Source organism: Mobula birostris, chromosome 7, assembly GCF_030028105.1.
Source record: "Mobula birostris isolate sMobBir1 chromosome 7, sMobBir1.hap1, whole genome shotgun sequence".
Taxonomy (NCBI): domain Eukaryota; kingdom Metazoa; phylum Chordata; class Chondrichthyes; order Myliobatiformes; family Myliobatidae; genus Mobula; species Mobula birostris.
This window is the reverse complement of record NC_092376.1, coordinates 146,461,320-146,484,369: the sequence shown is the minus strand read 5'-3', so window position 1 is coordinate 146,484,369 and position 23,050 is coordinate 146,461,320. Positions and strand designations below refer to the sequence as shown.

The 23,050-nt window shown below is 39.5% G+C and overlaps 1 protein-coding gene across 1 annotated transcript; it reads right to left on the bottom strand.

Moving 5' to 3' along the window:
• Positions 1–522: 522 nt before the first annotated feature.
• Positions 523–21,672, bottom strand: yipf5 (Yip1 domain family, member 5). The gene is made up of 6 exons (XM_072263891.1): positions 21,552–21,672; positions 16,542–16,663; positions 13,653–13,813; positions 9,320–9,465; positions 4,601–4,782; positions 523–1,467 (listed from the first exon to the last, which is right to left on the bottom strand). The coding sequence occupies exons 2-6, from the start codon at positions 16,649–16,651 to the stop codon at positions 1,305–1,307; spliced, it is 762 nt and encodes a 253-aa protein (XP_072119992.1). The 5' UTR covers positions 16,652–16,663; positions 21,552–21,672; the 3' UTR covers positions 523–1,304.
• Between the last annotated feature and the right edge of the window lie 1,378 nt (positions 21,673–23,050).

Here is a 23,050-nt window from a genome sequence, read left to right as displayed (position 1 = left end):
ACCTTGTGCAGTGATTTTCTATTTTTCATTAACTTCTGTTCATGATATATGTGAGCTCACTTCTCTGAACTGTCTGTCTGTGGTGTGCAAAGACCTCGGAACCTTCTCCGTACCTTGTGGAATTTTCCATTTGTGACGGCATGCTAGTACTTTAAAAAAAACTCAACCTGTACATCTGATAGTTTACGACAACTGGCAAGATGAAAAACATGGTACAGTAGCTTAGTGGTGAGCACAACACTTTACAGTACCAGCGACCTGGGTTCAATTCCTGCTGCTGTCTGTAAGGAGCTTGTATGTTCAGCCCACGATCGCCTGGGTTTCCTCCAGGTGCTCCGGTTTCCTCCTACATTCTAAAGACATACTGGTTGGTAAGTTAATTGGTCGTTGTAAACTGTCCTGTGATTAGACTAGGGTTAAACCAGGAGATTGCTGGGCAGTGTAGCTCAAAGGGCTGGAAGGATCTATTCTGCGACGTATCTCAATCAATCAATAAATAAATAAATAAAAACAAGACACACCTTGAACCAGAAATTAATCAATTTATTACAAATGTCCAGGATAGGGAAAGTTGCATAAACAGGGGGAAAAAAAACAGGCAACTTTAAAAAAACTGGTTTATAATGGAGCTGGAAATATATATTGTTACCTTTCCCATAGGCCAAATAAACACGGTTATCCAATAATAACTAATTTGCAAACTAAACAATTTATGCTGCATAGCAAGAAATTTTGGACTGGGATATTTCCTTGAAAACAATTATTATAGAGCTTGCATAACATATTTTGAAACTCCTTCCACCCCAGGATTAAATTCTGACTCCTGAAGGAGAACAAAAGCATTTTGGTCCAGAGGGTGCACGAATTGCATGACAGAATTTTGAATATGAATTAAGAATGGAATTTGTTTTTTCAGCATTGCACTCTACTCTCTATTTACATCTTCTTGACGAAATACTTTCTGGGTCCTGACATCCCATCTCACAAAAACATCATTCTTCCACACATTATGGTGAAACTGCATTACAAAGACAAAACTTCTTCATACGATTATGCCAATCAGCAAAATCTGTTGTCAAAAATGATTTCCAACCTGAATTAGCATTTTCAGCCTCTGAATTGGGCAGCAAAAAAGCAGTAATTTAGGAATGTGCTTCAACTACTCCCCAAATCTTGGAATCAGAAGAGTCATAATTACTTTGGTGGCAGGAAGCCAAAGTCTTTAAACCATTTGAATGCCAGGGATTTGTATCTGCTTCTGTTTGAATTCAGAATATGAAGCCACATTCCATTCACAAAATTCCTTAGAAAACAGAGATGAGAGCAAAAACTCCATACAATAAAGCACAAGGATATGCTACCAGTAATTGCTGCCCCTCCATTGCCAAGGCAGAGATAAAGATTTTAGATGCTGACAAACTGCACCAGCCGATAATGACAGCAGCAATGATTATGCCCATCATACCCCTAAAGGAGAAAGAAAACATTAATATTAGGATTTGATACTATTTTTCAGTAAATGCTTCCTGATTTGGGCAAGGGTCTTATTAAGAACACTAAATATATATTTCTATCCAATATGTTAAGTGTAGTAAAAGTGAACAACTTGGACAATTCAACTCAGGTATGTTATGCAGTGTAGTCTAAACCCAGAAGGGGGCAGTACAATTATGCTATGGAGAAGAAGAGATTCTTTTCATTTAGACTACAATAAAAATCAAGACTTCAAGAGATGAGCTAACAGGTATAATACAACTTCTTAAAAAAATCAAAATAATGACAATAAAATCTTAGCCACCAAAATGCTGATATATAAAATGCTTCATGCACCTGTTGTGCTTTAACCAGGATACACAAACACAAGGCTGACTCTCATATCAATTCATTAATTACAATTTATGATTATGTAATTAAAACCTTTAATCTGTTGGGTACAAATTTGCTACTATCAGATTAATCATTCTTTATATGCATTACTTAATTTACTTTTGCAGCAGTTAATTAAATATAATGTGCTGTATATAATAGCAGTCCATTTTATACCACCTCTTTTGTGCCACTGAAGACATTTTGAACACTAGAAAATTGCACACGACTAGCCAGCCAGTTTGGTTCACAGATATTAAGAGCCTTACGAAACAATAGCTGTACAATTAGGAGTTGTGAATCATCTAATCCTCTTGCCTCTAGTCTCAATCTCTCTACTGTGCTACTGTACTGTAAGAGCTGGCTCAATGAATTTTATGCACCTGCTATCTAGATGTCTACTCTACACATCTACACAACTAAGGCAACCATGATCCACTATGCAAGGCTGAAGGCCAAGTATGCATGGTTAGACTTTTCTTTTGGTGCACCATATCACACAAAACATTTTTTTGAGGTGTAAGCCACATATTAAATAAATAGTCAGGGCTTCCTAACTTTACAGTGTTAATCTGTGTTTAATTTCCTACACCTGTTGCAATGCCAGACATAAACTACAAACAGAATTAAAACTCCAGTATTTAAATCTGTTCTACAATTTCCTTATTGCATCTTTTATCTTCTCCATGAGTACTTAAATATCCCAAAGTACCACCTAAGCCAAGTCATTCTGAATATTTTAATTCACCCACAATAACAATCGAAATTTGTGTAAGATATCATGGTGTGTTTCTATAAAGGTTCTCCCACTTTCATAGCCCACTCAATCTGGAATATCCACAGTTGCTAACACTATGCAAGTAAACAGCTTTAACATATAGTAATGCAAATACAGAAGTATTTACTAGTTTGGCTCACATAAGGCAGTCATGTTTTGTATTTAACAAATATGTAATATTAAATTTACAAAAGGATATTATACAGTGGTACTAGAAAGTTTGTGAATCATGTAGAATTTTCTCTATTTCTGCATATTACCCAAAATGTGATCAGATCTTCACACAAGTCCTAAAATTAGATAAAGAGAACTCAATGAAATAAAGAACACAAAAATATACTTGTTCATTTATTTATTTAGAAAAACAATCCAATATTAAATGTATTTATTGGAAAAAGTATGTGAACCTCTGGGGTAAAGCCTTCTACAAAAGCTATTTGGAGTCAGGTGTTTCAATCAAGGAGATGAGATTGGAGGTGTGGATTGCAGAGCTGCCCTGCCCAATAAAAAAAGAGACAAGAAGTCAGGTTACTGATAGAACCTGCTCTTCTCAAGAAAGATCCTTTATGTGCACCATGCCTTGATCAAAACAACTCTGAGGACCTTAGAAGAATTGTAGAGATGCATAAAGCTGGAAAAGGCTACAAAAGCATTGCTAAAGATCTGAGTGTTATCAGTTTTAAGAGAATTTGTCCACAAATGGAGAGTACTGTTGCTACTCTCCTTAGGAGTGGGCATCCTGTAAAGATCACACCAGAGAACAAAATACAATGCTGAAGGAGGTGAAAAAGAACCCAAGGGTAACAGCGACATTCCTGCAGAAATCTCTAGAACTTGCTAAGATCTCTTTTCATGTGCCCACTATAAGAAACACACTGAATAAGAATGGTGTTCAAAGAAGGATGGACACCGTAGCTCTCTGAAAAAAAATTTTTGCACGTCTCAAATTTTTAAAAGACCACACAGATGTTCTACAATGCTTCTGAGACAATGTTTTGCGGACAAATGAGACAGAAGTTGAACTTTCTGGCAGAAACTTACGTTGCTATGTTTGGAGGAACAAGAGCATTGCACACCAACACCAAAACCTCATCCCAACTGTGAAGAATGGTGGAAGGAGCATCATGGTTTGGAGTTGCTTTGCTGCCTCAGGACCTGGACAGCTTGCAATTGTTGAGGGAACAATGAATTCAAAATTGTATCAAGACATTTTACAGGAAAATGTCCGAGTATCAGTCCATAACCTGAAGCTTAATAGAAGTTGGCTGATGAAACAAGACAATGATCCAAAAGACAAGAATAAATCAACAGAATGGTTTAAAAAGAAGAAAGTTCGTGTTTTGGAATGGCTGAGTCAAAGTCCTGATTTTAGTCCTGTAGAAATGTTGTGGAAGGACCTGAAGCAGGCAGTTCATGCAAGGAAGCCCACTAACATCCCAGGGCTGAAGCAGTTTTGTAAGGAGGAATGGCCTAAAATTCCTCCAAGCCGACGTGCAGGACTGATCAACAGTTAGCAGAAACATTTGGTTGAAGTTATTGCTGTACAACAGGGTCACACCAGTTACTGAAAGTAAATGCTCACATGCTTTTTCCAACAAATACATGTAATATTGGATCACTTTTCTCAATAAATAAATGAACAAGGATAATGTTTTTGTGTTATTTATTTAATTGGATTCTCTTTATCTAGTCTTAGGAATTGCATGAAGATCTGATCACATTTTAGGTCAAGTTTATGCAGAAATAGAGAAAAATTTACAGGGTTCACAAACTTTCTAGCACGACTGTAAATAATAAAACACACATATCAGTAATCATGAGAAAATTGATGTAGAACTTGCACAATAATGTTTTTCAAAATAATTCAATAATTTAAGCTGGTACCAAAATCAATTGAACACTTTATATAGACAGGTTCTATTAAAATGTCTACACTTAAATCAGAATGGTACTTACTGCAAGGAGAAAACTGCAGCAAAGCTTGACAGGATAATCATTGGAAGAAGACAGTATCCAAGGACGCTGGCTACACAGCCAAAGGAGACACCGGTCATACTCATCAAGTTCAAAAGACAGTACATACCAAGGCACCCAATGGCACTGATACCATACACATAACCAAACTGGATTTTTCCAACCTAGGATGAAAAAGCAAAAGATTTTCCAGGTACAGAAATATATTTGATAACTACCACACCACACAGAAAATTGCTATGTGATTTTGATATAACATAAACATTTTCAAGAACAGTGGTAAAATACTGCAACATCCTGTACAAAACATATGAAAAATCAGTATTTCAAAATTTCACAAATTTGTATTTTCTGAGGATATTTTAGTCTTAATGCTGCCATGTCTCATCTAAGTACAAAAAGATTGCAGCAAATCCAGACCATTTATCAAAGTGCATGAATTTCTAGTGCACTATCTTGTAAAATTTGCTGAAAATAATTTTATAGTAAATTACACTTCCTGCACAATGTAGGTTCAAACATGGTTCAGAAGTATTTTCCATTCCATTTGTAAAGTGTCTGAAGTTTGATATTATTTCTATACATAGCTGCATCATACTATAAGTAAATTAATACCAAAGAACTGACATTGACAGATACTCATTTTAAGCATAGCAAACAGTAACACTTTATTACCTTGAAAGCTTAAGACATGCATAAAATTATTAGTAACATCAAAAAACCATGAATAAACTCTTCTCAGGCTTTTAGCCAGGTACAGGTATCGATTATAACTGACGTTTCGATGGTAAACTCTGCCATCTTCTTCAGGGATAATATCTGGGCATGTCTAGTCTGGTGGTACCCCTTTGTTCCGTCCCTCCTGATTGGTTAGTCCCCATCCAATCAGGTTTCCACTCTCCCACCTTGTTTACAATCGAGGAGGAACCCATCGGTACTGCCCTTCTTCCCTATGGGTCCATGACTTCTGGAAGGATCACCAGGATCCCGAAGAAATATCGGATTAATACTATCCACAAACCAATAAGGAAGTTCAAGTCACAGCTTATGTGGGTCAAAGATGACCTGGGACTCATGTCAGCTGGCAATTACAGGATTCCCTGTGAATGTGGGGTGGCATATATTAGCCAGACAGTACACATGCTGGAAACGTGCATCAAGGAGTACAGGAGGTACATCTGGTGACAGAAGCCTTTGAAATAAAACTAGAGGAAAAGAATGTTAACAAACAGGAAGGTCTCACTCTAAATAAGAACTGGAATTCACTTGTAAACAAGGTAGGAGATGACGACTAACCAATCAGGAGAGACAGATGAAAGGGGTATAAATGTTATCCGACTAGACATGCCTCGACGTCATCCCTGAAGAAGATGACAGAGTTTGTCATTGAAATGTCAGTTATAATTGACACCTGTACCTGGGTGAAAGCCCGAGAAGAGTTTATTTTTCATATGCGCCGGGAAAGCACCAGATCCTTTATCAAAAAGCCACTTCTGCTCTCCAATTCAAAAGATTGGATGCCTTGTCTTGGGGCTGGAGGCCTGCCTGTGTTTGTGAGTGGGTGGATAGGAGGGTGGGAAAGGGGCTTGTTTTGTTGTCGTTATTAATGTTTATTTTGTTCTGCTGAACATTGTAGGCATGTTATACTGGTGCTGGAATATGTGGCTGCCTCCAGCATATTGCTGAATGAATTAATTGTTAATGCAAATGATGCATTTCACTGTATGCTTCAATAAATAAATCTGAATAAATCTGTACTTCAAATGAGGCACCTTCATTTTTTTATTAGCTTTGTAAAAACTATTTCTATCAATGCAGCAATATAAACAGTACCCTTAATTAACTTGTACTTTTAACATAACACGGCATTTCACAGCACAACACAGGAATGAATTCAAGCAAAATTTTCAACTATACTACTAAACAGGAAAAGGTGATTTGAGAAACTCATACAAAATGATCATACTTTATGGAGACAGAAGCAGGGTTAAAGAAAAGAATTATAAAATATTGTCCCTATGCAGCAAATGATTCAGAAGAGCAATAAATATAAAAATTATAATAAATTTGGTAGATGCATAAAAGCATGCCAATTGTAAAGCATAAAAGGAGACTAGAAGGGAGAGGACCAAGGCCATGGAAGGATTTGAAAATACAAGATGAGATTATTAAAATCAATGCATTGTAAATGAGGTATTAAACACAAAATAATCTGCAGATGCTGTGATCAAAGCAACACTTTCAGTACGCTGGATGAACTCAGCAGGTCGGGCGCATCAGTCAGAAACGATGAGTCGACGTTTCAGGCTGGAATGCTTCGTCAGGACTGAAGAATGAAAGATGGGGAAGGATTTGAAGAATGCTTGTAGCTTCAGTTGAAAGACCAGTAATTTGAAAGACAAAGGGGTGGGGGAGGGGAAGCATTGATGTCATAGCCCTGAAAACAATGGGTGGTAGAAGAAGGAGGCGGAACCACGAGCGAGCTGGGGAAGGGGGTAGAGTGAAATAGGGATAGAGGAAGGGAGGGGGAGGGAATCACCGTAAGTTGGAGAGTTCTATGTTCATACCCAGGGGCTGGAGACTACCTAGACGGTATATGAGATCCTTGCGGAAAGTGGAGCGGGGTGGAGAGGACCTTCAACAGGACCCCACCACTAAGCACATCTTTCCCTCTCCACCCCTCTCCGCTTTCCGCAAGGATCCGTCTCTCCGCGACTCCCTTATCCACACGTCCATCCCCATTGATCTCCCACCCGGCACTTATCCCTGTAAGCGTAAGTGCTACACCTGTCCCTACACCTCACCTCTTGCAACCATTCAGGGCCCCAAACAGTCCTTCCAGGTGAGACAACACTTCACTTGTGAGTCTGTTGGGGTCATCTATTGCATCCGGTGCTCCCGGTGCGGCCTCCTCTACATCGGTGAAACCTGACGCAGGTTGGGGGACCGCTACATCGAGCACCTCCACTCCGTCCGCCACAACAGACAGGATCTCCCGGTAGTCACCCAGTTCAACTCTGCTTCCCATTCCCATTCAGATATATCCATATATGGCCTCCTCTACTGCCATGAGGCTAAACTCAGGTTGGAGGAGCAACACCTCATATATCGTCTAGGTAGTCTCCAGCCCCTTGGTATGAGCATATAATTCTCCAATTTCCAGTAATTCCCTCCCCCCTCCCTTCCTCTATCCCCATTTCACTCTACCCCCTCCCCCAGCTCCCTCATGGTTCCGCCTCCTTCTTCTACTACCCATTGTTTTCAGGGCTATGACGTCAATGCTTCCCCTCCCCCACCCCTTTGTCTTTCAAATTACTGGTCTTTCAACTGAAGCTACAAGCATTCTTCAAATCCTTCCCCATCTTTCATTCTTCAGTCCTGACGAAGGATTCCAGCTCGAAATGTCAACTCATCGTTTCTGACTGATGCTGCCCGATCTGCTGAGTTCATCCAGTGTACTGAAAATGAGGTATTAAGTTATGTCAAGCAACTAGATAAATTAGACAGTGGGACCTTGAATATGTGGCCAAATTTTGGCCTTTCAAGTTTGTGAAAGATGAGTTTCCACTGGTGTAGCATTAAAAGGGGGATCTTGAGGCAACAATGCATTGGTATGTTTTTGGCAGCAGGGAGACAAGAACAGAGATGAAGCACTTCATGGGATTTATATCAGCTGGCACAGTTGGCCATGAAGGAATTAAAAATCCTACAAAACAGCTAACTGTATGAGATAAGGACAGTGAAAGCAAGTAAAACAAATGTCTTTGCTGTTGCCACATGGTGGAAGAAATGCAGGCAACAATTTTGTGACCACTACTTTGTGAATGGTTTCCCAAACTAATTCTTGCTAGATTCAAGCATTTGAAAATGGATATAATGGAGTCCCTACTGATAATCTGCAGCGCTGAGCAGTCTGTGATCTGAAGTAACCTGAACCCAGTTTCTGGCATGGATTGGCTGTAAGTGGTTTAAAAAGGCCTAACTCGAGAAAAGCAAGGGAATGACATCAGAGACTATCCTTACTTAGGTGAAGAGCAATGAGATAATGCTACCTGTAGCCTTGGGCCAGAGCCAATGGCACAGGTTTGCCAGATAAGCCAGAAACAATGGAATCAAAGTTAAATGGCACAGACTGATAAAAAAGAATAATGATGAAGAATTTTGGATGTAAAGCAGTGACAACACTGCAGACTACCCATCACATGAAAAACTTCCATGACTGGGGCAGGGGGAAGAAGCAGCAGTCATTTGGCCAACAGACAATCCTTATCGTGGTGTTATAAAAAGCACCAAGGGTCTGGGTGAGCACTGATACAAAAGGAACAACAGCATTTATGAAACTAAGTTTATATGTATATTTGTATTGGCACAATAAATTATGTTTTAAATTAAGATTCCTAAGGTTATTTATCTAAGATAAAGGTCAACCTACAAAGATGACATGGACAACATCAGAATATGGGCACATCAAATAGGTTGTGAAAAGTATCGTTCAGCTTTATTCTGAGGACAGAGAAATAGTAACAGATTGGTCCACAGTTTAGAGTAGTGGGTCAAGCCTGAAAGGCTGTGTTCACACATCTAAATGTAGTCAATTTTTCTTTATCAAATAATGGATGGCAACCAATATTTCATATATTCAGAAACCAAACCAAGACGACGTTAAATTGGTATATCAGAAAAATATTGGATGTTACATACCAATAGTAATGTGGCTCCAAATGCTAAACAGAATACCATGGGTCCAGCCAGATCAGTCTCATTCATAATGGTTCCGTCTGCTGCTTTGAGTGGATGGAGGACAGTTAGTGTCTTCTGCCAGATGTGATCGAAGTTAATACCCAGTTCTAAAAAGTTACAGAAAAATTAAAGAGAATTAAAAATATTGTTACTAATCAGCAATATTTCATAATACAGTTAACAAATAAATTGATTATTCCTTCTAAAACAGTCATCATCATCATCAGGTGCAGTGCCCAGTTTAAGCTTTGGCCCACACACTCCTGTTTCAGGTCAAGTGGATCAATTCACTGGTATTCATTTCCAGTTCTCTGGCTGCTGTCTCCATCATCATTCATCTTTGTCTTCCTCTTGCTTGCTTCCCTTCAATCTTACCTATAATTACCGTGCATTCTAACTCCTCTTTCCTAATTGCATGTCCAATGAAGTTACGTCGCCTTTTCATGATCTCATACATTATTTCTCTTTTTGTGTTTGCTCTGTTCATGACATCCTTGTTAGATATTCGTTTCATCCATGATATTCTTTGCATCTTCCTCAAAATCCATATCTCTGCTGCTTCAATTCATTTCCTCATGTTACTAGATATTGTCCAACATTCTGAGCCATGTAACATAACTGGATAAACGTAACATTTCAGTACTCTGAGGCGGGTTGTCATGCCTAGTTTAGTATTAGTCAGTATATTCTTCATTCTCGTAAGGGTGTCTTTTGCCATCCCTATTCTTCTTTTGATGTCCATTTTGCACCTGCCATCTGATGTCACCCAGCTTCCCAAGTAGCAGAAGTTCTGTACTTGTTTTATGTCTTTCCCATTTATTCTCAGCCTGCAGATAGGATTCTCCTTCTTTTTGGATATCACCATACATTCTGTCTTTTTGCAATTGATAGATAGACCCATTTTTGTACTTTCTTCAACAATTATATCAATTAAGTTTTGTAGTTCTTCCTCCGTACTTGCAATTAACACAGTGTCATCTGCATATCTGAAATTACTGATGTTTTCACCGCCAACTTTGATTCCCAAGATGTCTCTTATTTTTTGTAATATTGTTTCACTGTACACATTAAATAAATCAGGGGAGAAAACACACCCTTGTCTAATGCCTCTTGATTTTCGTAAACTGACTCACTTCTCCATCTATTCTTAAAGCGGCAGTTTGTTCCCAGTACAGATTTCTGATTAAGCGGAGGTCTTTTGAATCTAGAGCTTCCTGTAATATTTCAAATAACTTATTGTGCTTCACTTTATCAAATGCTTTTGTGTAGTCGATAAAACAAACAAATCTTTTTGTACTTGAATAGCTCGTTCTGATAGTATCCTTAACATCAATATTGCGTTTCTTGTACCTTTGTCTTTCACAAAACCACATTGTTCTTTGCCTTTTTCAGCTTGTATCTTACTTTTAGCTCTTGTCATCAAAACTCTTAGAAGTATCTTGGTCACATGACTCATTAAACTTATGGTCCTATGTAATTGACATTCTATTGCTCCAGGTTTCTTAAGAACAGTGGTAAATACTGATGTTTTCATCTCTTCTGGTATTATTCAAGTCTCAAATATCATTGATTAAATCAGTAAGTTTTTCAATTCCATAATCTTCAAGGGCGAGAATTTGTTCTATTACTAATTCATCCGGACCTGCTGCCTTTCCTTTCTTCATCTTATTGCATTATGAACTTCAGATTTTAAAATACTTGGACCTTCAATGTTTTTCTTAATTTCTGGTTTTTCGCCTCGATCGTCTTCAAACAATTCCTGAATATACTCAGTCCATCTGTTCACAATATCATCTTTTTCTATGATAATGGTACCGTCCTTTGCTTTCAAACATCCACCTGAAGAACAGAAGAGCTTTTTACCAGTGATATTCTTGATTTGTTGATGTAACCTTTTTGGATCAGTAATAGGGATTCTTTCTATTTGCTCACATTCCTGGATTAACCATTCTTCTTTGGCTTTTTGACATAAGCTTTTAACTTTTTTAACCGAAGGACTTATATTCTATAGGATTTGCTTTCTTCCGTCTCTTTTCTTCCAGTAGATTTTTGATTTCATCTGTCATCCATTTATTCTTTGTGCTTTTTTCTCTTTTAGGAATCACTGACTTTGCTGATTCTACCAAGGCATCCTTTAGAGAGTTAAATTTCATTTCTACATGATTGCTATCACCTTCCAACAGATTCTATTTATAGACTTTGAAATCTATTCCTTACTTCAATTGTAAATTTTTGTCTGAAGTTTTCTTCTTTAATTAATTGCAAGTAGTCAAGGGATTGTTCAGGTTTTTGCTTCTTTAGTTTTTTAAGTTTTACTTTTACATGACATACTACTGGGTTATGGTCACTATTACGGTCTGTACCTGGATATCTTTTGCATTGAGTCACTGAGTTTCTAAATCTTTAGTTTATAGTAATAGTGAATTTGATTTCTAGTGTTATCACCTGGACTTTTCCAGGTCCACAAGCATCTTGGATGGTTTTTAAAGTAGGTATTCATAATGACCTGATTATTCATCTTGCACCATTCTACCCATTTCTCACCTCGTTCACTTCTTTCCCCTAGTCCAAATTTTCCTATGGTATTTCCATCAGCACTTTGTCCTACTTTAGCATTTAGATCTCCCATGACAATAACAATATCTTGAGAATTTGCATCCATTCTTTGCTTGTTCAAGCTCTTCATAGAATTTATCTATATCCTCATTTGTTCCATCTGTTGTTGGTGCATATACCTGTATAATTGCTAAATCAAATGGTTGTCCTCAGAATCTAACAAGAAGCACTCTTTCTGATATTGCCCAATGTCCTAAAACACTTTTTGCCATGTTTTCACCCATAAGAATTCCTACTCCATTAGTATGGGATGTTCCACAAGAATACGTTAGTCTTTTATTTCTATTCTGACATGTTTCAGCATCTATGCAACGAACTTCGCTAATTCCCATGATGTTAATCTTTAGTCTTCCCATTTCATTTATCACATTGTCCAATCTTCCTGCTTGATGTAGGGTTCTTACATTCCAAGTGGCAATAATTTTCTTTTGTGTTACTTGAATGTTATGAGCAGTAGCTTGATGACAGTTGGGGATCCCCTGCTGCCCAGAATCAACCTTACCAGGCAAAGCATCTTCAGAATTGTCTTGAAGATCCTCTTGACGCAGATGTCGTGTGATACATTTTGTGATTTTGACCCTGGTTTTCTTAGCAAATAGATTCTAGGAAACCTAGTATCTAACAACAGTGGTTTGCTATTGCCTTCCGTTAGGTGAACTAAAGAAATTGCCACTTCTCTTCCCAAATGTTCATCCGTCTGTACTATAGCCGTTGTCATTTGAGGTCTGAGCTCATCCACCTTGTCCGTCATAGGTTCAGTTACTGAACCTGTCGGGTCTGCCGTTGGCCTTCGCTCGTATCCTGAGCAGGAACCCTTGCAGGTGATACCATTCCAGGTCAGAGCGGCCCTGAGAACAATAAATGACTAAGGGGTATCTCCACTTTCCCCAAAACTCTGTAAGTCCCCAATCAGAGCCTCATCACCAGTTGCAGTTTAGAGTCATACTCAGGACTGTCTAAAACAGTACACATATTATAAAAGGAATTTCTGAATGAAAATATTTCATGTTTTGTTTTGGAAATTATGTCTGTAACGTTACAATTCAATATGGAATTTACACAATTTATGTCCAGATATTTTTCCTGAAGCTTATAAAGAATTAAATAGACCTGATTTCAAATGGTAATGTTAATGGCCTTGTACATTACTAGCCCACAAAATCTGGAAGGCAACGGATTTGATTCCTGGCTCTGGTACACAACTGTTCTGGCTCAGTGTGTTACTTAGGTTCTGAAACTCAACTCATCCAGATACCACTGAACACACGCTACAATGATACCCGGACTGTGACAAACACTAACTGATGCAATTCCTTTCTTAGCTGTTAAAGGATGACAGGATGGGCAATGGCAAAAACATAGATTTCTCCATCTCTAAAAATCAAAAGTGGGTAAATAAGGAAATATGCATGATTTTCAGGAATCATTTAATTGATATTACACTATTCAGCACAAAAAAATGCATCAACAGGGCAACAATTTTCTTTTCATTCCCTTAAGGTTCATTGCTCTTGGGATTTAATTGAGATAACATCTTAAATTAAAGCTATACAAAGTTTCAGAAGTACAAGTACATACATATTTTAAACAGATTGGAATCTTAACTTCAGTATTCCATGCAGACCACCTGTGGCAGTTGAAAATAATAACACCCACTAAGTGCAAAGCACATTTTTACCTTCCAATAATGGAGCCTCATCTTCAAAACTGTTACTATATACGGACTGTGAGGAGCTTGGGGTGAAGGTTGGCGTTGGCTGGTAGATCTGTCCTGTGTATGGTTGTTGTGATCCTGTTGGATGAAAATACCCAGCTTGCTGTGTATGACCATCATAGTGCCTATATGCAAAAAATAATGAAACATTATACTTCTTGGTCCTTCTTTTCAGTTTCTGTCTAATGTATTTATCAGCATACGACTGCACGACAAAACTTTATTCCTTATTAAACATTTGGGGCCCCAACTCCAGCAGTTTTCCACCTTGTGCTCAAGTAAACTTTTTTAATCTTCCTATCTTGCAAAGTTCAGTGCGGATTGCTACTGGGAATTAAAGACTGGGCTCGAGGACTCAAGGACCTAACGGAAAATCCTGGCAATTCCAGACAATGTTTCTCACCCTCTGCATGCCACCTCAGCTGAACAGAAAAGCGCTTTTAGTAATAGACTAAGACAGCTGTGCTGCTCCAAAGAGTGCTATATGAGGTCATTCTTACTCTCGGCCATCAGGCTCTATAATGAGTCAACCTATAGCCGGGGAAGCGATGACCCCCTCCTGTTAGACTGGTTGTGATAACTTATTTTTGATTCTTCCTACTTCTCCTCTAGTCATAGTTATAGTCATAGTCATACTTTATTGATCCCGGGGGAAACTGGTTTTCGTTACTATTTAATTATCTATGGTGCAACTGTAATAGAACCATAAATAATTAAATAGTAATATGTAAATTATGCCAGGAAATAAGTCCAGGACCAGCCTATTGGCTCAGGGTGTCTGACCCTCCAAGGGAGGAGTTTGATGGCCACAGGCAGGAATGTCTCCCTATGACGCTCTGTGCTGCATCTCGGTGGAATGTTTAATATTTATATCTGTGCACTTGTAATGCTACTGTGATCAATAAAGTATCTATCCATCTAGAGAAGCTAGTATCATTCTCCTTTAAAAATTGCCATGTGGGAAGATTTGATGGAAGTGCATAAAAATCATGAAACGTTTTGAAAGTTAATAATAAAAAATTATTTCTGGTGGAAAAATGGGTCAATAACATGAAAACAAGAATTTAAATTAATTACCAATTAAGAGATGATATATGGAAATTTAAGACACCAAATTGCTTTGATTAGATTGCACTGGTGGAAACCTATCCAATAATAACCTTCCAATGGGAGTTCGATATGCTCTTCAATGGAAGAACAGAGAAGCGAGACTAAAGGAATGGATCTACCAACCTTGAGCAGTGTCCTTCCACACTACATCGTGCTATCGTGTCTAAATATACTTAAGACAAGGTTGAATAGATTTTTGCATAGTAAGGGAATTGAGGATTATGGGGAAAAGGCAAGGAGATGGAGATGAGTCATGACTAGATCAGCCAAGGTCTTATTGAGTGGCAGAGCAGGCTCGATGGGCCAGATGGCCTACTCCTGCTTCTATTTCTTACATTCTTATTGTTTTCAGAATCATACATCTCATTTCCACAATAAGATTACTTTTGACTGTTTCTGTTATTTCAGTACCTCACTATTCTTTTCCACTAGGCAGAGCCACTTTAAAAGTCACCCGTCCCTTTGACTTTTGCAATAGATCTTCAGAAATTAGAAAATAAAACTGTGAGCATGAGTCAAGAATATAGTAAAATATAATGTGACTGAAACAAAAATAGTCATGGGGCATATCTTACAATTAACACAGTGGATGATAAAGCAGCCCATGACATCTATACCAGATTTAAAAAGTTATTCTCAAAATTATTTAACATATCGGAACAGGAATAAGTCATATGACCCACCAGCTCACTCTGCCATTGAATATCACAGTTGACCTGCTCCTGGCCTTCAATTCTCATTTCCTTTCTGAAGTTCATAATCACTGACTACTTAACAGTACAAAAATCTAGCTCAGCCTCAGTTATTGACTCAGTCTAAACAGCATTTTGGGAGAGAATTCCAAAGGTTCAACATACTCAAGAAAAAAACATCCTGTCTTAAATGGGAAAGCTCCCGTTCTCAGACTTTGCCCGCTTTGTTCTATATTCCCCACGGAGGCAAAACAACTCCACAGCATCTACCTTGTCAAACTGTTTGAGAATTTACAAGCTGATCACCTCTTATTCTTCTGAACTTCAGAATACACAGGCCTAATTACACAGCTTTGCAAGGTAATCCTCCTCTTTCCAAAAATCAACCAAGTCGACCTTCTTTATCCCTCCTACAATTGAGACAAAAACTATCATAACATTCTAGGTGTGGTTTCACTAATTGTATAGCTGCAGCAAAATTTCGCTATTTCTAATCTCCAGCCTTCTTTCAATGTTCTTTTTACCTTCCTAACCTTCAGCCTATCTCTATGTTAGTTTCTTTCACAAACAGGGCAATGATATTTTCAGTTTTCCCATCTACTGAGATTTTTCCACAATCAAGGGAATGTTGGAAGATCATAACCAATGGACCCATTATTTCTGCAGCAATTTAGTTTAAGAAGCTGATGGACTTGTAAAATCAACTTGCTGATACTTTACCCTCAATTGATGGTAGTTTTTCTTTTCCCTTCCCTATTTTTTCCTAACATTGATATTAAAAAAAGTAAGTTTTCAAACTAATGCTGCCACGTACACATTACAAAACATTCATGCTGCTCCTCTTCAATGAAATATCTCAGCTGTACAACTTAGACTACTAGTAGCAAATAACTTAGATGTGAATTTCCCTTCAGCAATCTAATCACAATAACTTATACAGCCATGAATATTACAAAAGCATATTGTAAATCAATAAAAAACATCCAATGACCTTTAGCGATCCTGTCATACATGAGTGTTGAGCTGCCTGTCAATCCATACACTTACTCACCTGTTCTGATAGGGGTCCCCTGCAGCACTGTAATCATACGTTTGCCCTTGGTCATCAATGCTATAACTTGACTGGAAGAAATCTGTGTTGAAATTATTAAACTCAGCCATTGTATATATTTACTGTAAAAAAAAGAAAACAAAATCTTAAAATATCCTACAGTTCCACAATATCTCTCAAGAACTTCTCAATTGTGAATAAAAACAATAAAAGAATATTTTGATAATTTAAAACAAAGAAATATCTTCTCCTGAATGATTAAAGTGATTAAAAACCTTGCAAAACTACATGAACTTATAAAACAGGATTCAACAATGCTGGTTTAGTTAATAAATTGGAGATGAGTTAGCGAATTTTTAAAAAAAATTTCAGGTGCCTGGAATATTACTGGCAAAGGACAGCATCTATTGCCCATCCCGTATCCACTTGACATGATGGTAAACTGACTTCCTGAAATGCGACAGTCCTTCTAGTGAAGGTTCCTACAGTGCTGTGGAGTAAACATCCCAGGGCATGGGCCGAGCAACAATGAAGTTCACAGGATTCGCACCACCCTGATTTTAAAAATACATTACCTGTACTTGGAGAGGAACTTGCAGGTGACAGTACTACTACTGTCAGACAACTACTGCCTTTATCCCTGGTCTTGATAGCAGTACATCTTTGAAAGATGCTGTCAGGGTGGCTGGGGTGAACTTTTGCGATGCATTTTGTAGATGTAAACAGTCAAGCCCCTTTGCAATGGTGAGAAGGGATGAGTGCTTAAGAATGGTGAATGGGGTAGCCCACATCAAGCAGGTTGCTTTGGCCTGGATGGAGTCAAGCATTTACGTATTTTTGGAGCTGCGTCACCAGGGAAAAAAAAAAGAGTACTTTGCAACATTCCTAACTTGTACTTTGTTCTTTCATTCCTCAGTATGTCAGAACATAAGTCACTGACTACAATATACTGACCCACTGACCTAATTCTGTACTGACAGTATCTGTGCCCAGTTTAGTTTGTGGTCAAAGATGGCCTTCAAGATATTGATAGCTGATTCCATGATAGTAATAATACAAAATGTTAAGGGTAGATGGCTTAGCCTCTCTGTAGTGAGATGATAAAAAACTGGCACAAACAATACCTACCACTTACCAGCCCATGTTTAGATTTGTATAGGCCTTGCTGCATGTAAGTATGGCCTGTTTCATTGGCTAAGAAGTTGAGAGTGGAACTAATTATTTGTGTCATCAATCTATCTTCCCACCTATGATCTTATGATTGAGTGAAAAGAATTGACAAAGCAACTGAGGATAGTCAGGCAGAGAACAATGTCTGATGAAACCCAACAATAGTATCACAGGGATTAACCTCCAACAACTAAAATTATCTTCCTTCCTGCAAGCGATAATGAAATTACCGGAATGCTTTCCTTGCACAGCTCTAGCACACTGCTCCACTTTCTACACTATGTGGCTAAAAGCAGCTCAAACACCTTCTATAAATTTGCCAATGACACCAATGTTGATGGTAGAATCTCAGATGATGACAAAGCTGAGACAGATTGAGTGGAGTTGCTATATCAACCTTATACTCACAGTCAGTAAGCCCAAGGAACTGATTGTGAACTTCAGGAAAAAGTAGTCAGGAGAACTCCAAGAGGTCAGCAGTAGAAATGGTGAGCAGCTTTAAGTTCCTAGGCATTACATCTCAAGAGGATCTGTCCTGGGCCAAACACATCGATACAATCACAACGATGACATACCAGCAGCTCCACTTCATTAGGAGTTTGAGGATATTTGTATGTCACCAAAGACTCTTGCATATTTCAATATACCGTTGAGGAGCAATTTTGACTGGTTACATCACAGCCTGATACAGAACCTCTAACGTACAGGATCGCAAGAAGCTGCAGAGTGTTCTGGACATTGTGGGCAAAACCCTCCCCCACAAGAAGGCAGCATCCATTATTAAGGACCCTCAATATCAAGGATATCTCCCTTCTCTTTATTATCAAACAGGAGGAACAGAAGTTTAAAGACCATAAGACATAGGAGCAGAATTAAGCCATTCAGCCCATCGAGTCTGCTCCGTCATTCCTTAGTGCGCATGCGCCGGTCGTGCATGCAGCCTGGTACAGCCGTTCCAATCTATTCTTACTTTCTTCTTCTTACTTTTTAATTTACGTTATTTTTTGTATTTTTTTTTCTCACGGTAACACGTCAAAGCTGCACCCTCTCTAGCATGCTGGTAGAGAGAGTTTTATTTGGGTTTTCTTTAGCGCTGGAAATGGTTACATCCCGACACGCGGGACAGAAGCAAGGTCGCATTGTGTACTCCACGGAACAGCAAATACTGGCCGGTTTAGCGAACAGAGCAGCGGACACCCCTGCTGAAATCCGGAGGAAAACAGAGGATGCGGGGGGGGATCACAAAGCCGAGGAAAGAGGACCGGGTCGAGACAACAGAGACTTTTGGAGAATAGGAGTTTGGTGGGTAATACTGTTGGGGCTGACTGGAAGTGCACTGAGAGTGGTAAGCGTAAAGGAGTTCGGTGCTTACTGTTCTGGTTAACAACGGATGGTGCAATCCGGGGCATATTACGATCAAGGAATGTGTTTGCAGACTGGATATTGAACTTTTTACTGTTGGACTTCGGCCACATTACACCGTGATACAACACTTGGCAGCACGGGAGGTCGTTCCTGCCTGTGGCCATCGAACGTGCAGCTCCTCCCATGGAGGGTAAGACACCCTGAGCCAATAGACTTATTTTCCTGGACTGGACTTATTTTCCATCTGGCATAGTTTGCATTTTGTTGTTTGATTGTTGGGGGGTTTTGTATTCCTATACTTACGCTCTATTCTTGGTTGGTGCGGCTCTAACAAAACTAAATTTCCCTCGGGATTAATAAAGTATATCTATCTATCTATCATGGTTGATCCTGGATCCCACTCAACCCCATACACCTGCCTTCTTGCCAATATCCTTTGATGCCTGGATCGATCAGGAAACTATCAACTTCCGCCTTAAATATACCCATGGACTTGGCCTCCCCTGCAGTCTGTGGCCAAATATTCTACTCTAGCTTAAAAAAAATCCTCCTTACCTCTGTTCTAAAAGACATACGCTCAACAATTTAGAAACATCTTTGCCTCCATCAGACTTCTGAATGGTCCATGAACTAATGCACACTATTGCAATATTGATGTAATTTATAGATGCCTGTGTATTTGCACTGTACTGCTGTCACAAAATAAATTTATGTGATACATCAATTGTAAGTATGATTCCCATAAATGTGTGTTTAATAGGACTCCCCGATGCCATGCTAGGTCAAATGATGCCTCAAAATCATGGTTAGTTAAGTTCAACTTTTTATTTCACATTAGGGCCAAGTGATCCTAGCAGAATCCAAACGAGCCATCAAAGCAAGTAACTGGTGTGTAGGTGCCATTTGCTATGAATTTTCCATTCTTTTGCTGATAGTTGGATGGTATTTAGCTAGACTGGATTTGTCCTGCCATTTGTGAATAGCATTTGCCTGGGCAACTTTACACATTGTCAGGTAGATGCCAGTACTGTAATTTTTCTGAAGCAACAGCTAGTTTTGGGATTCAAGTAACTATGGGCTAAGGGGCCTGTTTGTGCTGTAGTACCATACAACTATAGATGGGATGTTGTCTGGTCACAAAGCCTTTGCTGCATCTAATGTTTTCACTAAATTGGTTAGAGACCAACTTCAGATGCTGCTTTTCTCAGGAGAAAGCCAAGATGGATAATTTCTTCTAAGCTTCAGGCAGAACATGGTTGAGAATACTTCAAGCACAATACACAAAATGCTGGAGGAACTCAGCAGCATCTACGGAAAAAAGTACAGTCGAGACCAGGACTCTGCCCGAAACGTCAACTGTACATAGATAACAACAGGAATCCTGCAGATGTTGGAAATTCAAGCAACACACATCAAAGTTGCTGGTGACGCAGCAGGCCAGGCAGCATCTCTAGGAAGAGGTACAGTCAAATTTCAGGCCGAGACCCTTCGTCAGGACTTCAGTTAGTCCTGATGAAGGGTCTCGGCCTGAAACATCGACTGTACCTCTTCCTAGAGATGCTGCCTGGCCTGCTGCGTTCACCAGCAACTTTGATGTGTTGCTTAACTGTACATAGATGTTGCTTGGCCTGCTGAGTTCCAACATTTTGTGTGTATTGCTTGGATTTTCCGCATCTGCAGATTCTCTCTTGTTTGTGAATACTTCAACTTCATTTTTAACATTCACATATTGTAGTACACCATCGAAGAAGGGGACCTTATGTCGCCATCTTCTATCTGTAAACTATTATGACCACACCCAACGTACATCACGCCCAACAGTTAAGTTTAATTTCGAGTTCAATGTACATCTGAAAATAAAATTGAGGAAAACTTCCAGAAATAAACAGTATGGCATAGAATACAATAAAATTACAGTATATCATGTTCACCTTACAAACGAAGACAACACATTACGCAATTTTCCTATACACGAACATTTTTTAAACCATCTGTAGCATAGCCTGTCTGAAACCTGAGAAACATGACATATTTACAAATGCAGTCAGTACTTGCATTATATTGGCAGTCTTGCAAATCTAAGCATATCAAACTTGCAAACAAGAATGTGCAGAGTAAAAGATATAGTGAACATTGCAAGGACTTGAGGTGCCCACATACAGGAGATCAGTTGAAGAGGGGGTAGAAGAGAAGAGTTGTGAGTGGTGGGGTAGGGAGAAGGTGCTGGAGGGGAAAGAAGGGGGTAGGAAGGGAGATAAGGGGGAGAAGAGAAATAAGAGAGGAGGAGAGAAGGGGGGGGCAAGGGAGGCTACACCAGCTGGTCTTCCATTAAAACCAGCTACGTGGACCCCAAAGGCCTATTTCAGTGCCAGCCACCAATGACAGAAAGGTGACAGAAACAACGGAGCAGTCGCCTCGGCCACCGAGGTCCAGCAGGCCAAACACCGGTTCCTACTGCCGAGAGGGATCTCCTACCTGGGCTCGAGTTCGGGTTCGGGCTCAGGCTCCGGACCCCCAAACCGACACAAAGCGTCGGAGCTGACAGGAAGCCGACCGAACGCTGCCACCAAGGCTACCACATCACTTCCGTGTACACGCGCCTGCGCACAGGAGGTGGCAGCTCCGCCCAAGGACGTTAGCTTCGAGCAGCGTGTTGCGAAGTAACGGGTGGCTGAAGTTTGGGAGGCGGGGGCGGGGAGATATGGGGGGAAGAAACTTTTGGCCTCAAGTGGATTTGACTTCCAGGTTCAAATATCCTCCCGGTACACAGTAAAAGAGCGGGCGGCCCAGAGCGCTGAGGTGCCGACAGGAGAGAGGACTCTGTGGGCGTGGTGGGAATGATGTGGCCTTGCCTGGCCGGAGGGTCGTGGGGAGGGGGGCAGTTATGGAGTATTTTACTGAAAATACCCAATTGACGCCTGTTTCCAGATATGCTATTTTCCAACTGAGTGTTGCGTCCAAACAGTCTGGCAGAATGTTTCATCGCCAGACTTTACTAACCAGCACCCAGAATCAGGTTCATTATCATTGACATTATGTCGTGAAATGTGTTGTTTTGTGGCAACAGTACGGTGTAAGACATTAGAATTACTAACTAATTACAAAATCTAAATAACAAAAGACTAATCATGAGTTCGTGTACATGGAAGGGGTTCAGAAATCTTGGTGGAGGGGAAGTTTTTCAGGCAGCTGTACCTTCTCCCTATGGTAGTAACGTGAAGATGACATGACGAGACAGTCTTAACTCTGACGATATTGACGTTTCGCTGGCGGTGAGAGTGGCCCCAATGTCGGCTCCTTCCGTTCAGGTGGGACTGTCACTGGCGGTGAGAGGGCCCCCACTGTTGGATGTTATTTATGCAGTCGGGCGCATGCATTACTAATGTTTAGAACCATTAACTCTGTATCTATAGGCTGAAAGATGCCAGGAATGTAGAACTGTGCACTTACTTTGTAGTTGTGTATATTTTTATTATGGATAAAATTTGTTTTTAAATAGATTAATGTTTTTGGCCTGCTCAAACTTTGCAGTATAAAATCAAAGTGAAAAACTTCAGATGCCAGATTTCTAAATACTGTAAATACGCAGCTGCTTAAACATCATCTTCTGTGGAGATTCTTAATGATAGTCCTGAATCATTTACTTGGAATTCCTTTTCCATGAATACTGCCTGATCTATTTAGTATGTCCCCAACTCTTTTGTTTCTTTCCCTGGCAGTCAGCAAATGGTAGATGTATCTTTGTGATTTTTATAAATGAGCTGAATGAAGAAGCAGAAGGGTGGGTTAGCAAGTTTGCTGATGACACAAAAGTCGGGGGTGTGTTGTGGATAATCTGGAGGGTTGTCAGGTTACAGCAGGACATGGATAGGATGCAGAACCGAGCTGAGTTCAACCCAGGTAAGTGTGAAGTGGTTCATTTTGGTAGGTCAAATTTGAAGACAGAATATAGTACTAATGGTAAGGCCATTGGC

What these genes read in the sequence shown, in the direction of transcription:
- yipf5 (XM_072263891.1), bottom strand. Translation starts at nt 16,651, where the DNA reads ATGGCTGAGTTTAATAATTTCAACACAGATTTCTTCCAGTCAAGTTAT. An exon ending in GGGGACCCCTATCAGAACAG is followed by an intron (nt 13,814 to 16,541) that starts GTGAGTAAGTGT and finishes TTTTGCATATAG; the next exon opens with GCACTATGATGGTCATACAC. An exon ending in TGAGGCTCCATTATTGGAAG is followed by an intron (nt 9,466 to 13,652) that starts GTAAAAATGTGC and finishes GTAACTTTTTAG; the next exon opens with AACTGGGTATTAACTTCGAT.